A 20,361-nucleotide genomic window follows, 5' to 3' on the forward strand; every position below is an offset into this window, starting at 1 on the left:
CATTAATACGCTATTGTGAAAACCGATCAAATGTAAATATTAAAATAAAGCAACAAAAACATTTTTTATTTTTACCATTCAAAATGAAACACGCTACATTTCATGCTACCAAACTGCATAACAATGCAGCACTGATATGCAAATGTTGCACAAGAGGCCTTTGAAAAAAAAATGAATTTATTTACAGCACAATGTTAAAAATATGAAGTGAGCATTTGCTCATTTAAGCAAAATCTCCTAATCAAAAGAAACCACCAAAAACAAACAAACAAACAACAACAAAACACCTAACAACAGAAACTGAACAACCCCAAACAATGCTGTACTCTGGGAAGCAAACATTCCTAGTTACTGACATGTTGTGTAATTAGGGGCCCATATATTAAACAATGCTCTGGATAATATAGTCATATTTCTAAACCTCAAAGACTTTTTTTATACACCAAACATTGTTAACACTGGATTAAAAAACCCACCCTATGAAATAGTTTCATACACTTATTCTGTCCGCAGGAAAACCTAGCCTTTAAAAAGCCATTTTTTTACATTTCTTTTTTCCCCACCCCTTCAAATGCAAAAGGATTTTTGGAATCATAGAACTCACCTTGACCACTGATACATAGACATTCTTAACTGGTCTTTTTCATGATTTATGTTAAAAAAAAAAAAAAAAAAGAAGTACAGTCACCACAAGTTACAGCACATTACCATCTTAATTCTAAGTTTTAAGGCTAAAGTAGTAAGTGTTGAGGTGTATTTTTTTTTTTTTAAATAAAGAAGAACAGGAAAATTTTGTACCATCTTTCACAGAAACTTAAGTTTTTCTCCACCCATTTAGGCTGTCACAGCTTTATTTCCCTAGGCTTTATTAACAGCGTAATACCAATTTATCTTTAGAAACACTTCATTTTCAGAAAGACCCCTAGCAGTATTTGTGAATACCTGAAACCTGCAATCTTCCATGAAGACATGCTTTCCATGCGTTCTCACTTGAGTGCCATGACACTAGTTTGCCTCTTTTACAAAAGCACTTCCACGTAGCCCAGTGCCCAGACCTCTGGCTCAAGGTACAATTGTTAATCCACAGGGCAGAAGCAAGGTGTGGGTCTACAAAAGCCAGCAGAACTGAGACAATTTACTACACGCCCCCAGTTAGCTCCTGTAAGAGGGCTGAAGCTCCTGACTCCCCGTGTGCAGCATGACGACGGTTGTACTGACAGCACCCAGCTATGACTGTAACAGTAGTTTTGCGTAGTCTGCAAATGAAGTTATTTTCTCCAATGGAAGCCATAAAAGACTAAATATAATTGATAGTTTCAAATCAAGTCCATCTGAAGGATGCAAACATGTTTTCAATCTAGAATGACTTTGATAAAAACAACTAAAAGCAATTTAAAATGTATTAAGATAATTTACTAGGCCAAACACTTTCAGCATATCTAATTGAACATTTGCAAATATACCTGACAGCTGAAAGAACATTCTCCTAGCAGCACTTATTGCTAGCAATGTACAAAACATGTGAAAGGAAGAACACAAAGAAAGAGACCACATCTCAGTTAAATCTCCTAAGACTGTCCTTGTACTCAGTACCTTCATTCTAAATCTCAATGGATAGTAAGGGTATTGGTGCTAAGTACTTCCCCACAGAAAGCCTGGAATCTAGCATTGCCAAAAGCTCCTGAAGAAACCTAGAGAGCACCAAAGGTTCTCACTCTGGTACAACTTTGCTTCCAGATGAAGAACTTCCAGCTAGAAAAGTACCAAAAAAGGTTGTTATATTCATAAAGCTAGCAACACAAGTTCCAGCATTACAAGTTTTCTCCTCTACAGTAATGAGAGCTCTGCAAAGTCAGCATGTGTTGTACAAGGGCTCCATAGCAAGTGAACAGGTATCCAGGAGTTCAGGTAGATTTCTACAAAATGTTTCAGAAGAGTCAATAGAGTGTTTCTAGTAAAACAAACAAACCAACCAACCTGACCAACAGATTAGGCTCTAGAGTTTGGTAAACTGTAAGTTTGATAAAGTTATTTGAAGATTAAATCCAGACACAGCTGTTCTACTAAAAACAGAAACCAGATTTGTGAACCACAGCAAAGGTTCAAATACCAAAATTCTTAAGTAACGCACTATGCAATTTGAATTAAAAGTAACTAAAAGATAAAGGATATCTTTCTGTCTTGTAGCACTACCTTCGGTGGCCAGATTATACATATGTATTACCTGTTTTAAAAATTATTCAGACATGTCAAAGGATAAATACTTAAAAGCAAACTCAATATTCAAAGAACATTCCAGTATTCCAAGTGCTGAAAACGTCTTAGCAACCTATTTACTCTGATTTGGTTTTCAAGCAATAATGGTAATTACAGATGTACGCAGGGACAAAAGAAAATCATAACCTTTTCATATCTACAGAAAAAAAATATTGATATTTATTAAGTGAAAATTAATTTATTGCTACCACAACTCAAGTTTTTACCTATTTGGTCTTACGAGTAATAGAATTGATGTGATGTTTAATATCTAACATTTTCTAAGTCACAGACAACAATGAAAGAAATGCATCATCATCTATATGCCTGTAGAAATAGATCTACACTCTGCTCACGTTACTCAGAAGAAGCTCATCAGAAGATAACTGATCTTAAAGCAGATCCCTAAGTAATACCACAGTAAGAAAAAAACAAAAAAAAGCAACAAGATCCCTTGCAGTAACAGCGAACTAAAGCTGGCCATAAAGGCAAAAAAAGCACCAGTCAAGATCTTGCACGGGCTGTGAATACCAGTATGTGGCGTTTTAAAGTAGGTACAGAGTAGTCAAAGAGGACAGTCTAATGAAACCGCTTCTAAACCTTGATTTTTGTTAAAAACATGTCCTTCCTATAAACATTCTTCTTTCAAGTATTGCTAACATATACTATGATTTTGGACTACTCTTAACAGTTCCTCTTCCACACCATAAACTGTTTATAAAAACGTTATTGCAAAATCACACCTCAGCAAAACAATGACAAGTAGATTCAACTCCCAACCTTTCCCTCCCACATCCTGCACCTACCAACTGCCAGTTGGTGCTGCACAGACATAGCCAGCATTAACTACTTGAACAGCTGGGACTGGGTCAGTAGCTTGCTTCCAGCTGAACTGGTACAGCCGGCAACAGTTTCCACCAAGCATGAAAAGGAAGCCGCAAGCACTAGGGATGCATCAGGTTAGTTGATCCTTATAATCAATATTTCAAGCCAATGCCCCAACTATTTAGCAAGCACTTTATCCCTTACACATCAGATATTCCATACAGCAGGAATCTGTTTGTCCTACCACAAAGGACAGGATTCAGCTCCCTACACCCATTCATTCTAAACTCAATTTAGACAGTCCTGGGCATCCTGTCTACCTCCAGCTGACATTCCAGAAGGGCACCTGTCTCCCACAGGTCTTGTGCCACACTCTGTACCATGTGGCTCAGCTGGAAGTTGCAGAGCATCTTAAAAGGCACTACCTGCCTAAGTTTAGGCAGCTGAAGCACGCCCAAGATGCTTTAGACCAAACATAAAGGCAGAATTCCCAGTCATTATCCCTGTGCCAGTGAAGGTAAAAGAAAGAAAACAAACAAACAAACACCACACCAAACAACAGCAAAATAAACAATAAAGCACAGAAAATAAAACAAATAAACACTATGTATTGCAACCAATTCTAAAGCCAAATTCACTTAACGTGCCGCTTTTTTCAGGCAGTTCTAGTGGACTACAGCATCTTAAAACAAGGAAAAACACAAGCACAGGAAACCCCAAATAGTAACAGGAATGGGGCAAACGAATCAGCTAAATGTATCACAATTTTTTAATTGGATCAACAGCATAATGTTCCCCTAACATTCCAGTAAGATTGCAAGGTGGAGCATGGCTCCACTGATCGCTACAGCACAGTGAAATAGGTCCATGCCAGATGTGCCTTGAAACAAACAAAACAAAAGAAGAAAAACATAACACCAAGAATCTAAATGAATGTGGCAAGAGAAGAGGGGAAAACTGGAAAGAAACTAGACCTGAGAGAGACATTCAGAAAATAAATGTTTAGGGATGGCAATGGCACTTGCCACAACAATTATTCCCATTTCTTAAAGCCTAAGAATTATACTATATTTATATAATACTTATAATAATAATAATAAATTATTATTATATAATAATGTATAATTAATAATAATCTAATTAATAACTATTTAACAATGTAATTAATAATAATACATGTATTATTATACTTATATTATAATTTTATTATATATTATATATTGATATTATAGTATAATTCTTATATAATTATTATAATTATACTAATAATTTATCCATTTCCCTCAATAGTTTCATGAAAGACTATCTTCAGAGAAGACTTAATTCAGTGAAAATATAAAATATTCCAATAGTATTTTCCTCACCCCAAATAAAAGCTAGTCTTACACTCCATAAACTCTATTGTCTGTCTGAAAGACGCGATTTAGAAGACAAAGTTTCAAACAAAGCTGCAAAAAGCCAAAACAAGCAGCTGAGCTTTTTTGCCCTTCCAAGCCAAGCTTTGTCCCAGTCTCTAGTTCTGAAATATCTTCCTCAAACTGAAGTAATTTTCTCATTTTAATCATTAGCTACTACAATTAAGGGAAGGATTTTGCAAATCTGGACCTATCTTTTACATTTGCAGCACCTGTAAAATGATTTCCACTGTCCAGTTGCATTTGCAGAACTATTTCCTTTAGTCAGTTTTAAATTATTTACCTTCCAATTGGCCTTTCCTTTGTTACGCATTTCCCAAATGTTACTCCATAGTGAAGATGCAGTCAGTATTTCCGTACTTTGAAAGTCAACAACTTTATTCACAGCTTTCCTCAGGTGCATTGAATAGTCTCCTAAATCAACACCTGGCAGTCTATGGCCTACCAGTAACTAAAGAATGATTTAGTCAGTAAAGGGAAGAGGGAGGGGGAAGAAAAGGACAGCCAGGATTTGTAGAATTCATGACAAGGCACCATCTACAGCAGGATTCACAATTAAACATGAAGAAAGTACATACTTAGTTTCATTTTTCCTCAACATTTCTAGGATGCTGTTGCTTAAAGGCCACACTACACTCAGTGCTAACATGTTAACATAGTGTTGTGGGAATAACAATCAAAAAAATAAGCGTAGAAAGAAGAGAGACATTATTTGTAGAGGAAATCACAAATAGATAATTTCTGATAATTTCTGATAAATCAGCATAGGTTGATTCGGTACCTGTATCGCAGTAACTGCTGGGAGTACTCCTCTGCTCCAGCACAAAGTAAAATTTTAAACACCTGTACTGAGGTGGGTATCCTTCTATGAAATTTTAGAAGGAAAATGACAGAGGCAGGAACGTCTGAAACAATCAAGACCTGTGGCAAATGAATATGAATACTCCCATATAAAGTCTCTCTACCCAGACAGTGATTGTAATGAAACTGGGTAGTTCACTTAAAATAGTAATAACCAAAAAGAAATAAAAGGTTTGAAGAGGATTTTTACTTCTTCATGGCTGGTAAATCTATGAGCTACAAAAAAGGACTTGGCTATGATTTATTTAACTGTTGTAGCCTGCTTACTGAAGACCTGATCGTTGGAGAAATACCTCACTCCAGCTGCTAAAGATACCAATAGCTTTTTTGAAGGTAAAACTACTTTCTTGAAGTATAAGCCTGTGCTATTCATCTTTAAAATATTCTACAACTTCATAGCTGCTCTTTGTTCAGTAGGCCTGGTCTCATTACATAGGCTCCCTAAGTCTTCTTCGCAAGTTTCCTTTGTACACTAAGTATCTACTCTCAGTAGCTTCAGTATGTACTTCAGCAAATCCATTAACCTATTTTAAAACAACTATATTTAATATGAAAACACATTACATTTGGTTAGAATCCACTATGCATGAATTACAACATGGGGTACTGTAGTTCAGAAAAGTGAGAAAAAAGGACCATTGCCTTTGTACTTGTAGCTAAGTCAGTCAAGCAACTGGCACCCACTGAGGAAGGAATTGTTTGCAGTAGTTCCAGTACCTAGTTCAGTTAAATTCAAATGTTTGTATGAATATTTAAATTTCAAAATATTAATTAGGAATATATCACCACAAAGGTGAGAGAGGCAGATTTAAGGACCACGTTCATTCACCTTTAACATGTATGATATGCCCCTTCATTATCACATATATGTGTGATATATATCACGTAATATCAGTAAGAACACTTAGAGAGAGCTCAAATTGTGATTTACTATTAAAGATTGACAATGATAGATTTAACATCAGAGAAATTACTTGAGCAGAAAAAGCTTACATTACTTCTTAGCTTATCCAATTTCTGTGTGTTAAACTATATTTGCATGTTGGAAATGGAAAACAGCAAGACAGATTCAAAAATAAAACACAGCTCCTAAAGGTGGAGCAAGCGTATAGCTTTAATATGAACACACAGCAGTAAAGAGATTTATTATTTCTAATTTTACTCTAAATGCATATAGTTCAGGAATTAGAAAATAACATTTATCTGAACATGAAAACATGCATACCACAGCACAGAATAAAAGGGGTTGTTAACGGCCTTTGAGCTCACTAGCCAACCTGTTCTCTACCTGACATACTCAGGACTGGAGATTAAGAAATTATGCCAAATTACCTTCTATTTATTCTCAATGCTGCAGCTTTACTGTAGGTGAAAAAAAAACTGTGGTTTTATTACCATAGACTCCACTGAACTTCATATAGAAAATGAAAAAACCTCACATCAGATCTGAAAAATCAGAAGTGTCTGGCATGCAGCTAGACAGTTTTAGTAGATGCCATTTTTCTTCTGTAAGAACATCACCTAATCCCCAAATTAAACATTTTACATGCTCTCCTCAATGTTTCTAAGGAGTTTATAAAAAATATATAAATTTAGTCGATGATGAAATTTAGACCAAAAATTTTAGACTGATTTTAGACCAAAAAAATCTATGCAGAAGTGCTTTTGACTCTAAAGTTCAATAGCAAACCTTGTATTTCAGAAGTCAACTGCTTTAGAGACTTTTACCAGTTCTACACACAAAATGATCATTGATGGTAAAAGGGTATTTTGGCAAAAATACATCTACTTAGGTTAATTGCTTGGGTGGCCAAGGAACTTCACAGAGTTCTGGCATTCCACCAAAGCAAAAATATCTAATTTTAAGACAATGAGTTTCTCCTCAAGGCTGTTAAAAGTTTTTCTCTGCATCTTCATCCCTTCTCCTCACCTTTCCTGAGACTCCAACCATCTACAGTTCTGAAGGCTTTGAAATGTTTCACAGCTGAAGAGCAGGATTTTTACAATCAATTAAATACATGTGAACCTATACCATTAAACTGGTAACTTCAAAAATTCCATTGCCTATATTCCATACAACTGTACAACTCCTTTGAATTTTAAATTACAGCTACTCCTTGTAAGCATCTAAAGATATAGCTGGTTTTCAAAAGCACTAGAAGGCTCTTTCCTGTTTCCCTATAGAAGCATATTTTGATGGAGTTGAGAAAGGAAAGGATTCACAAACCATGAACACAAGTCTTTGAAACTAAGGTACATTTATAAACACAATATACAGAGTGGAATCTGACTCAGGTGAACGCTATAGCAGAATCCTTACTTCTGAAGAAGATAATCTGAAATGATCCATTTATGGCTTACTTTCTTTTCAGTATTTACAACAGCTATACTTTATTAAAAATGACATAGAAACAGTAACTCTTCATATTTAATAGATAACAAAGATGAACATTACCTGGCAAGGCAAATATCCAATTAGTCATGTGAAAGAATCTGTCAAAGAAAATGCTTAGTAGACTATAAATTTCTCCTTGGGCTGTTGGCAATCCTAACACTCATTTCAAAATTTACATTTTTTAATATGTATATACAAACACATATTTAAAATGTATATATGTTATATACATACGTAATATTATAATATATAAACCATAGTCTGGATTAATCAAAGATGTTTCAAAAAACAGGATATTAATTGAAACACCAAGGTTTTTTCCCTCAATATAACTTATTCCTAAAAAAAAAAAGGAAACATACTCCCCAAAGGCAACTAACACTTCCAGGTGCCAAATTAGGCATACCTGGAAACCTTTTCAGTGAACTGTCATGCTTAAGGAAAAAAACAACCTCCCCCACAAAACAAAACAAAAATGAAACATCCATACACAAGCTTCTTGAAACTGAATACCAAAAGTTCCTTTAGACTTAACAAATTTCATTTAGAAACCAGAAGACAAAAGTTACTCATAGTTATTATTCTAGAACTATATATATATAAGTGTAGTTATTACTCTAGAATCCATGGTTGTTTTGAGAAACTAAGTGTATGTTTTCATGTTTGCAACTCCGAGCATTTGTTATCAAGGAAACAGAGTTGCTTATTTCTTACTGGAAGCTTTTTTAAATTCATACCAGTGTTGAACCTTGCTGTGTTCATCCATTCTATGAGCAGAAATGGTTCCTTTTAATACAGCCCTTGGCTGCTTTACACATTCCCTCCCTCTCCCACTTAGTTGTTTCACTGTTCCAGTGTTCTTTTACAGCTACTAGCAATGGTATGCACACTTTATAGACAAAACGCTACTCAGAACCTATGCTAATCAGTGAGAGTACCATATGACTTTACAGTGAAAAGAAGCTTTCAACTGGTTTGATTCAGAACAGCTACCAACTTCCAACTTACAGCATCTGTCCTTCATCTCTTAAGCACAAAGAGTAAAGCCATTTCTCAAACCAATGTGCCTACCAGCTGCTAACAATGGAAGAGGAGCAGTGCACAGCAATTAGAGGGAAGGGAGCCAGTGCAGGCACAGTTAGTATGTTTAGAAACAGCCCCAAAGAACAGAAAAGGGAACAAGTGATGCATTTCTATTTCCCAGTACCTCCCTCTATTAGGGTCTAAAATATTTGCTTCAGGAAATGGCTTGGGACAGTAGAAAGCATCACAGCTACATCCTGTCCATTTTCTAGGCCAACCGAACAACAAATTTATTACCATCATCCACAGGACCACGTGGGTTTAAAAACCCTCCACCCTCGCACCAAATTAAGATAAAGTCATAAATAAACATCAAAAATGCAAATACACGGCAATTTTATATATTTGAAAGCAAGCTATTGTCTGAACCACAGCTACAGTTTCTGTACCTTTAATATGCCTTTTTTTTTTTTCAGTTGAAAGTAAAATATTAAAGTTGGACAGCACCCACATTTTACAGAAAGTACTAATCAGATTAAAGACTTAGGAAGACAGCCTTCCGCTCAGCAGAACATCAGAGAATAGAAGATTGTTCTTGTACTCTAGGACCATGCATACATTAATGAGGTATTTTGAAAGAAGACAAAACTCGTAATTTGATATGCATATGTAGTGAGATATAAGGATGATTCTTACTATATTTACATATAGTTACTAGAATACACAACTAAATCAGTTACATGTACTTTATCATTTGAAACATGACAAGTGCTTTAAGCCATGAAACATCATGACATAAAAAAAATCCAATAAATACATTTCTTTCTTTCATCTGTATGATCCAAAATATAACACTTTATATATGCTAATCAGGCAAGTGTTGGCACCAAATACATTTGCTTACAAAGCTGATTAGATGCTTTCAGATAGCTCTCAAATACCTTACGTCTGGAACTGCAATGTTTACTGCATCTGAACAAAACTTCTGCCTAATCTCCCTTTCATGCCTCTTCTCCCTGCCCCAAGTTTTAAGCAGATAATCTTTTCCTTATTTCAATTATCGTGTTGAACTGAGAGCAGGACAGTCCCTTACCTACAAAATAGCAGAGTAGCACAATGAAGTCAGTGACAATGTGACAAAGGGCAGATGGAAGCCACTGAACTACAGGTCACCAAGGGAATGTACAATGCAATGAGCCACCCTGCAAATACCTTTGCTACCTCCTTAACACCCTAATCTGTTTATCAACAGATAAGGTCAGAAATGCAACATCCTCTCCAAGAAACAAGAAATCCAGAGTGAGAAACAGTTCTTGACTAGTCTTCCTCAGCAACTTGCAGAACAAACAGGCCTACATTCACAGAAGTATGTGAAATGCCTTTAAATCAAGGCACTGAATGCTTTCTCATTGGCATGCATTCAGCACAGTGGAAGTAACAATTCAATTGTTTGCGCTGGACCACAAACAATACTGTTTTCTTCCTCTACATGCTCCAAACAAAAAATTGGAGAGCCTGAGACAGTTAACAGAGGGATAAACAGAAGACTTGCCTCTGCCCTTTAATCTTCACTTGAGAAATCAGATTAAGATCCAACAACTAAGCACCACATTTTATTTACATTTCTGCTTGTGCTCAAGAAAACTGAAAGAATGCAGAGAGTTAGAATAAGCCAGTGTCTTGCACTCAGGACAAAATGTTGAAATCATGACCTCTATATAGTACTTCCAAACATACTCCATGCAGTTTTACAGCATATCTAGGCAAACCAAATGAAATAAACTAACGTTTCTGTTCTCTGGCCTACCTGCACAGCAGCCTTCCAAACATCAGCCCACCTTCACAAGCAGTAAGTCAAACATACACACTGGCCACAATGAAGAGCCATTTTGTCAAGAAAGACAATTCTCAAAGGCTACTGAATCACTAACCTTTAAACAAATTGTTTCTGCTATGTTGCAGGATATGCAGGACACTCACAAAACAGAAAATGAGAGCTAAACCGGCATATCAATTCAGAAATAGAAGTCAAAAAGTTCTCTTAATAGTTGCTAGGGTTTTGTTTTCCCTAACAACTTCACAGCACAATGCCAAAAGACTGAATTCCTTGTAAATGTGGTAAGCAATAGTTTTAAGAGAGACCAGCAGTTACATAATCATCCTACACACTCTTAATTGTATCTGGCATTATTGCTCAAAGCTCCCACACAGAACATCAGCTGACTGCCTGAACAGTACTTTGTTCTTAGTGCCTTTGTTAATGACAAATCTAATCATACAAGGGAGAGCTCCACAACCACCCTCACTTTATAAACCTCGACCATTACAGAACCACAAAAATCCCATCGCTTTGCCTAGGGAATACAGTTATTCCTTAACAGGCTACAGCTTGCACCCTTAATCTGCAAGTTACCACAATCCATGTTTACATCACAGAGAACCAGGCTGCTTCATGGGAAACAAACACTAAGGAAAACATTCTTAGGAAAGAAATGAGCAACAAAGACCTTACTTAACCTGACTTCCCTTGCAGCTTGCCAATGACAAATAAAAACAAACAACAGAAAAATGCCTGAATATTTTGAACACTGCAGCACAACCTTACATTTGCTGCTCTGCTCCCTCTGTTTCAGCTCCACACAGTCAAAGAACTAAGTGGTGAATGTAGATTTCAAGACGCTTTAGAAGAGGTCTTCTCTAGGATTCCTACTGCTGATGTCTTAGCAAATTCAGATAAAAGATTCACCTTAATTGAAGTAGTTAAACTTTGTGAGAGAAGCTTTTCGCCTTAATTTAAGTGCTTAAACTTTGTAAAAGGAGAGGTTTTAATATTATTTAGGGATGTAATTAGCAAACGCAAAAGCTCTCTTCGTTCATCCTAAAACTTGCTTCAAGCTCAAAGGCAGCTCGTCAAGTTTCTCTGAAAACAACAAGGGGTACAGAGGAAACCACGGCCGCCAGGAAACGGGACATACGTCCAGTTTTGAGAAAGACAGAAGCATGGATCCTGCGGTGCTTCACTGACCTACTTCAGGGGTTTGTGTAACGAGGCACCATGCCCAGCCGCGACCCACGCCTTCACCCCACACACAGCCCGGCCCCTGCAGCGAGCCCCCTCCTGCCCGCCCGCATCGCGGGGGGAAGAAGAAGAGGAGGATAAGGAAGGAGAGGACCCTATGATGGCGCCGTTACTCACCGTCCCCCACCGCCATCATAGCGCGGCTCCCAGCCACCACAGCCACCGCCCCGCTTCAAAATAGCAGCCCTGCGCGGCGCGGCCCGGCCCGGCACGGCCCGGCCCCGACTCTTACAGCGCTCCGCCCCGGGCCCGCCTCGCCCCATCAGGGAGCCACCCTCCTGGCCCACGGGGCTGACGGAGGCGGCCTCCGGGCAATGGCTACTAGCGGCCTGTTCCTGCCTCGGCCCCGGGTTAAATAATAACAAAGTGTTTCCTCGCGATTTGTTGCCTCTTGTCCAAGGGTGAGTTTCAAGTTTGGCAGGGGTTGTCGCTGGGAGAGGCAGGGAGCTGGCAGCGGCTGTAAACCGCTCACCTGTAGCAGGGTGGGTGCTCAGTTGGGGAAGGTCCTAGAAACATGCAGAAAGGCCTTAAAAAACGTTGTGTGCATCAGCCTGCGCCCGTCATCGACTTTCAAACACAATCAAACTGAAAGTACTGCTTTGCTGCTCCGCAAATTTTCATATTTCAAGATACTAGCTACCACGGGTAACAGCTGAAATTTAAAATTTCAGCCAGAATATGATGTCACTGTCTCCATAGAAACTCTGTTTCCACAAAGAAACCAACATAGGGAAATACAAAAAAAAAAACCACCAACAACAAAAAACGTAATACGGCAAAACAGATACATGCTAGTTCAATGGATTTTTCTTACCTTTTTTTTTTTTTTTTTTTAGGAGAACATAATAACTTGACTGCATCTTTATCACCTGCAACATAGTTCCCCCTTAACTGTGATACTAAAATCGCTGTATCCTATCACCTATTTACAAAGCTAACACTATAGCACATAGCATTTAAATAGGAAAATTGCATGGGTTGAATAGAGACATACAATTTACATTCAGTTCAGATCATTCTGTCTACTGAATGGAGTAAAGTGTAGAGCTCAGTGTTATTATTTTCCCTACTTTTAATTCTACGTCTCAAAATTTACACTACTGCCCAATACTGGAGTTGGTTTAAATTCTCTTAGTGAAAACAGTATTTACAAACCCCAGTCAGCAGAAACAAGTGCTTTTGCAGCTTTGAGATTGGCTGCTGGGTCTGTTTCCATAGAAATTAAAATTCATTTGCTGAGAAATGGGGAGGTGCTTTAAAGAACCTTCCTGGTTTGCAGGGGTATGAACATTTCTGTTGGAGTGGAAGGGCATGACAAGCACTACATGCAAGGCTTAGCATGACAGACAAACACATCCTGATACGATTCTCGTGATACGCTGCATTGTTATGAATGTAGACAAAACACAAGGTTTTCCATAGTGCCTTCCATGCTTCTTGCCTGTTTGTTGGCTTTTGAAGCTCCTTTAAATGAAAGCTTCATCAAATGAAGGACAAAGCCCAGCTAAAGCGCTAACAAATAGAAAAATCTCTTTTCAGTAACATTTTAAAAATAACAGTATAGATGGATTCAACAGATAAAAGCAGTTCAACGAAAAATACTGAAACAAATGTACTACAGGGATTCTGTCTCTGGGACCGAAACAGATGGACTCATAGTAACTTTTGCACAGAATTTGCCACCTACAAGACAAATCATTTATACCACTGTATGTAAGCACTGACACCTGCATTGTACAGATGAGATAAAATGGCTTAAAGAAAAATAAACGTTGTCTACTCTCGTAAGATACAGACCAAAAGTTCTTAAGTGCTATGTAAACTAGTCCAGCAATAACTATGTTGTATTTATATTTTCATATACATCTAAATTATTTCAACACATTTTTATTCCTTCCTCTAACTTTCTCAGTTCTCCTGAGAACTGCCAACAGAAAACACGCATGTAAAATGTATCTTTGAACAGCTCAAACCTATGCGGTAGCATGAACTTTAAATGTAAAAACCAATGGTTTACCCTTCCAAAAGGAATAAATCTACAATCTAACAGAACAGTTATGTAAAATATTTTCCTCCAAAATTAACACATATTTTCTTCTCTTTTTTCTATCAATCCTTACAGATCTACTATTCTACTCTTCAGGTGTTCAAGAATAGCAATGTTTTACTTCAAACCGGAATGCAACATAAAACTCTATTAGCTCAAGGAAAAGGTTTGAAAACACATTTTCTTCAAACCTACAATCTCTTCAATTTTTACACAAACAAGAGAAAGGTAAGAACATTCAAAATGAAAAAGTGCATTTCCATCACATGCATTCCTCAAAATCATAGAAAAAAAAACTCTTGCACAGTTACTTCTTAGATCTAGCAGAGCCTGTTTTCAGTCAAAATAACTGGTTTCAACAAAAATGAGTATCTGAAAACACTCCCGTATAAATCAAAAGCCACTGACTGCTTACAGAAGAAAGATAAGGAAGCTTTCAAATCCAATCGTATTAAAGCCACTGCTACACCACCGCCCTTGTGATATTATGCAACCTTTTTTCTTAAAGTATACTTTTAAGTAGGAAAGAATGCTGGTTTTGCTCTTTCCTACTATAAAATACTAACTCAGGAATGCAGTAGGAAGAAACAAGGATTCTTTGCACAACAGGTTTTATTTTTGTGAAATGCACCAAAAAAAGAGCTTAAACTCAGTACATTAGAGGGGGATTTTAAAAGGAAGTCTTAACTTAAACATTAAAGTGTCTTTGAATGCTGCAATCACCTATCTTCAATTGAGAATTTTATGTATTTTATGTATTTTATTTTTATGTATTTTATGTATTACAATCATTATTCAACACTTTAAACTGAGAAAAAAATCACATAATACATTCATCACTTGATTACCCTTTTCTTTTAGAAATGCTCTTAAGATAGGAAAAAGGCTCATTTGATTTTTTTTCTGTGCATGAATACTCTGCAGCATTCCTGTGTCCTCTACTGAGTGGATGCAAAACTTGTTAAAGATTCTCTGCTGCTTTCCGTGCAGTTTCAAAACCTTTTCCTGTATTCTGACAGTCCCAAAACCACTTTTTCTAATGTAAGTTTGTTTCACTATGAACTGATTTTCTTAGTAGTCTTATATATGTTTCTAGTCATCCATTTCACATTGTTAATGCTAGTGTTTAAATATTTATCTTGTGTTAATATAAAGCTGATTAAAAACATATGTTCCTTTATACTCACCACTGATGCTACTTAAAATCATAGTTCCAGAGTTTCTTATTTCATCAAATTTTGTAAAGATTGTTTGCAACCTGTAAAGAAGAACAAATTATATGTATATGCATGTATATATTTACATCTCTGAAATCTCCCAGGTTACTGGTAAAAACAGAACTTAGTTTATTATATATAAAACAGTAACACAGAATATACAAGGGATTATGAATATGTAGAAACAATTTCCAAAGGACTCTTCTTCTTAAGTTAGTTGAGCATCTTCTCGCAAATGCACATAAAGCTAAGCCAAGTCAGTGAAGAATAAAACTGAGCGTCATTATTAACATTATTAAATATAATGAAAATTCTAAAGTACGGGTTCAGTAGTATTACACAGTGACTTCAGAATGGTGGTGATATAGAATCATAAGTGAACAAAATAGACATTACTGTTTAATTTGTTCTGTGACAATTATAAATTTTATCAAGATCTCAGCTTTGTTATGAAAATATTTTTGAAGTGGCTTGTGCCTCCACTAAAAAAAAGAGAAGATGCTTTTTTCTAAACTTAAGGTACACTAAACACTTTAGTTATGTTCAACACTTACCGCTGATTTAAACACAATAAAAAACATACTGCAAGTGCTTAGCTGAATGTAAATAGAAAAATAAATAAATAAACAAATAAAAAATATCCACATTTTCAGTCCGGTCCCACGTGGTAAAAAATGCTATTCAAGCAAGAAAGCTGGCCAAACCTGAACAGCTATTTCTCATCACTTCTGCAGAAAATGCAGTAAAAGTAGTGTCTCACAGACAAAAATTTGACCAACAGACTAGCAGTGGGTTTGTACTAACATAGTAAGTTGTCCAGCTGCAAACAATTGAGAATACTTCCTAACATTTCTCCAAAGTCTTTTCTGCATCTTAGGCTACTCAGCATACAGTAACATCTAACATGCATGTGAATTTTTAGATACAAAACTAGGAGGATTGAATCCTGACCTTAAGCACATAGTTATCAACTATAAACCACATAACGGTCTGCAACTCTCTAAGTGGATATAGCTCAGCTACGTTATGAGGACTAGAAGCTATATTATCTGATTCAAAATTTGCTAAAAGAACAAATATTGAATGGCTCTGTTTAGAGCTCACAATCCAAACTATTTTAAGACAAATTGGGAAAAACAGAAAAGAACCATGCTTGGGTATAAAAATTCTCTTTGCACAGAAAGGAGAAAAGTCAAAGAATCATAGAACCACAGAATCGTTTAGGTTGGACAACACCCTTAAGATCACCAAGTCCAACCATCAACCAACATTGCATACCTCTTTCATTCACCTGAAACTCCTTTATCTAATAACAAAGGTTATAATAAAATCATGAAATGCAGCCAGAAAACAATATGAAAAGCCTCAGCGTTTCCTCACACTTTCAGATGCTTCAGTGCTCTCAACATGTTAGTTTTACTTTCCAAATATTTGAAAGCAATTTGCTGGAGAGCAGACTTTGTCATTTATTCAGGCCCACAACCAGAATATCACATTAGCTGAGAATTCCACAGGAAGGCCTACCTTATTTCAAATGTCCAAACAAACAAACAAACAAACAAACAAAAATTAATTGTGTAATTGAATAATCCGTAACACAAACCAGCAGTTACTCTACCATTTCAGCTTATCTCAAAACTATTTATAACTCCGTAGTAGTTTGCATAATCTTCTCCTAATGTACTTGTCAATCTTTTCCTTGGAACCTCTCCCTTTTGAGCCACAGTTGCATTTACAACCATTGCAGCCACAGCAAACCATCTGAAATAGCAGCAATTCATAAATGTCAGACTACGCTGCCTTAATATTAAACCTGAGTCTTTTCATTAAAAGGTCTATTTGTAAAGCAAAAGCAAGTTATACTGTAATGTATTTTTTGCATTTAGACTTCAAAAAGTAAAACTACAGCTATTGCATTAAGTGCTTTCTGGGTACCAGTATTCACTAATCACATATGGAAACCCGTTACCGTGCAACATGCTTCCAAATGTATGAAGAGAAAAGTTTAACAATAGGATCAGACAATACACATAGTAATGTATTATGCCATCTTACTTTCTTAAAAGGAAATAAATGCAATTGCTACATATGTGCAAAATTAAGTATTTTTACTGTTTACCAGGGACTGCGAGTTCACCTCAACACTACTGGATTCCATACTGAACGCTGCATTACCAGTCTGCCCAGTTAGTAAGGACTTAATGCTGTGTGCGAAACACTGAAGCTGTTATCTTGAGAGAAACTGAACATCAACACTATAGAGATGAAGAGATTTCCATCAAAATTTGCCCTTGTTTTTCTATATCCTGTTACATTGATGGCATGCTGCGTACGTGTATACACACACCCACGCACCCTCCACCCCACTTTGGAGAATTTAAAAGAAAAAGTATTTCCTGCTCTTTTGACCTTAGTTATCAAAAAATACTTTAATGAGCATTTTAAATTTAAGAGAAAAATGAAATGCCTTCTTATGAATACATTATAATAATACATAAATTGCTTCTCACTCTGGGCAAAATATCTGACAAAGTAGTAACCAGGAACATTCAGTAACAGCTTTGTCAACACTCAAAGCTACGCAGTCAGTGGTGCAGGCTGGAGAACACTGTGGTACTGCCACTCCTGAAAGCTTACAATCACATCTTTCTGGCTTCAGACAGACACATTCTCTATAGTGTAGACACAGCTGAGCTGGCATACATTTCCCTTTACTTCCTCCTTTGAAAAAAAAAAAGATCTCACAGACGGGTGTCTACATCTGGACACACAGATGGACCCTATCTACAGTATGAACTAGACAGACAAGTAGAATGTGCATACCACACCAAATGTAGCATTCATAAATGCATCCTGTAAAGTACATAACGTATCAAAATATCAAGCTGTGGCCTTAGACACAAGAGCTCTCTAAACAAATAAATGTGTTTTTATACATTTATGTTTCTCAAGTAATGGTGGGAAAAGCTGTCAGATGACTTCCTGAAAACTCTTAAAAGGCTTTTAACAGTCAGACCTAGCAACTGCTGCTCTCTTCCAGATCCACATGTACTATTTATATTCATGGAAGATCAGCTACACATGTTCTGTACTGTAGGAAATTCCATTTGGCTCAAACAGAAAAAAAACTGTTCAATATTCTTGGCTCTTAGAACAAGAAATACAGTATGCACTTTCAGTATTCACAAATATATTAACACTAATACTTACAGGCCCCGTACCAAAGACTGTCAATCCTCTTTGGCAGCAACTTTATCTAAAGGTGAAACACAACATCCAAATCTCCAGCCACTGATTTGATACTGATTTTTTGAGCAATGTGCTTCAGGCCAAAATTAAGATACTGTTCCGAGATTTACAAGTTGAAAAACAATACATGGAAAGAGGAACTCACTGGTTTCAGTCACAAACAGAAATTCACAAATTAATCTCTGTGAGAGAATAAGAATGCACTGAAGAAAAATAGAAATAGTAGCAAGTAGAGTTGAAATACAGAAGTGCAACTCCCTCTTCTTTTTTTGACCATCTAGACTCCTATACAGGTCCAATTATCCTTCTCTAGAAAATCCAATATTTTCCACAAAGGCACACTTACCAGGTGCAAATTATAAAGCCTTTTTAACCTAGTATTATTAAACTACTAGCCACATCTGGCTTTATATAGACACAACATGCTTACCCTATTTGCATATTTAAGGAAATTGACTGATTTCTGTAAACAACGCTTGATGTCTGCTGAAAGGAAGGAAAGTCATGAGCTCTCATTTTCAGAGCTTTAAGGCAGAGTGCACTCAAGCAGCAACAGACAGACTTCTCATGTGTCAGTTGTTATGTAAACTGTACAAACCTACATTCTATTAAATCACATGTACCAAATACTGAAGTAATGGTGCTAATATTTACATTTATGCACCATTTTAATGCACTGTCACAGTGAAAGAGCTGCAGTGTGGTTAGGGCTGACCTGAAGAACTGAAAGCAGCTGTGTCTGAACTACAGATTATCTGTAATACTTGAAATCCTTAAAACCTACCCAGACACACAAATATGAACATAAATTCCCCTCAGAACAGTTAAGATGATGCCCTAAATCAAGTTGCTTCACACACCATAGCTCCTGCATATCCACACAAAAAGTTTAATGCATCTAAGTGAAGGGAGAACTTCTGACAGACAATGGGGAAGAAACCTCTTAAATTGGGTCTGCCTGTGAAGGAGCAACAGTCTGAGACAGAGCTAATCTGTCTTTCCTGAGATTTGTCAAGTACCTTGTTACTTTCTTAAGAAGTATTAAGAAGAAGGAAGAGACTAAAGGACTTCTGCTTTCTGACAGTGCTAGGGATGGAGACTTGTAGCTTTGTGCAACAACTCAAGTATATCTTATCTCCCTCCTTCCTCCCAGCCTGAAGACTACTTTAAAGGACACAGCACTGAGCCTCAGCTCATGTATTATCTTACACTGGCCTTGATGTCAGGTGTGAAACTGCTGAGATTCAGTGACAAGAACCAGTTTGACATGCACCAAGTACAGCCTTGCTTGTTTATGTAAATGAAAATGATGAAACTGTGCTTGCTTTCAGAGCACGCGGAATTTTGTACTCAAATGATTCAGGTAGTAGGAATAAGAGGTTGACCACTACTGCAAGTAAATTAGAAGCTATTGATTACCCTGAGGAGACAAATCTCCTATGGTGTTTAATCCTATTTGGATCTCAAGATTTACTTACTTTGTATCACAGGGAAATGTGAACAGGATAAGTGCTGAACCTAAATGTATGATCAGACCCAACACTCTTAGGACAGACAAAAGCTTTTGTTATCTGCATTCTTCTGCTCTGATATATCATGACTTTCTCTGATATAATTATCTGCTGTAGAACTGAATTTTTGAAATTGTACTATTAATATAGCTTAAACTTCTGTGGTAACCACATAGACATTTCACACTACATAACTGTGACAACCATTAAATAGAAAGGAATGAGTATGTATGACTTCTCATTCCTAGAGGCAGGGAAAGCATTTGATCAAAGAGGCTGAACTCTGCCTGGCATGTGAAATAGTAAATTCAACACCATTCTCCTATTACAGTATTTCAGTACCCTAAAAATTATCATTGAAAACTAAGGCTAATAATTTTTAGAGGGGTCTCACGAGTCACAGAATCCATTCTGATATTCTGTCTAACCCCACGCAATAGATACATTCAGCTTTCTCAAAACCAAGAAACATGCTGAAGACTC

At 36.7% G+C, this 20,361-nt stretch overlaps 1 protein-coding gene across 12 annotated transcripts in view; it reads right to left on the minus strand.

The window, feature by feature from the left end:
• CLASP2 (cytoplasmic linker associated protein 2) overlaps positions 1–20,361 on the minus strand; it is a 136,708-nt gene that overhangs the window by 93,570 nt on the left and 22,777 nt on the right. For 11 of the 12 annotated variants that reach the window (XM_082754919.1, XM_082754920.1, XM_082754928.1 and 8 more), the window contains exon 7: positions 15,089–15,159. In XM_082754919.1, coding sequence (XP_082611045.1) covers positions 15,089–15,159 — 71 coding nt within the window. Of the gene's footprint in view, positions 1–11,971; positions 12,060–15,088; positions 15,160–20,361 lie in introns of those variants that run through there. The other variant, XM_082754921.1, reaches the window with a different exon arrangement.

Source organism: Aythya marila, assembly GCF_965140915.1.
Source record: "Aythya marila genome assembly, chromosome: 2".
Classification (NCBI taxonomy): domain Eukaryota; kingdom Metazoa; phylum Chordata; class Aves; order Anseriformes; family Anatidae; genus Aythya; species Aythya marila.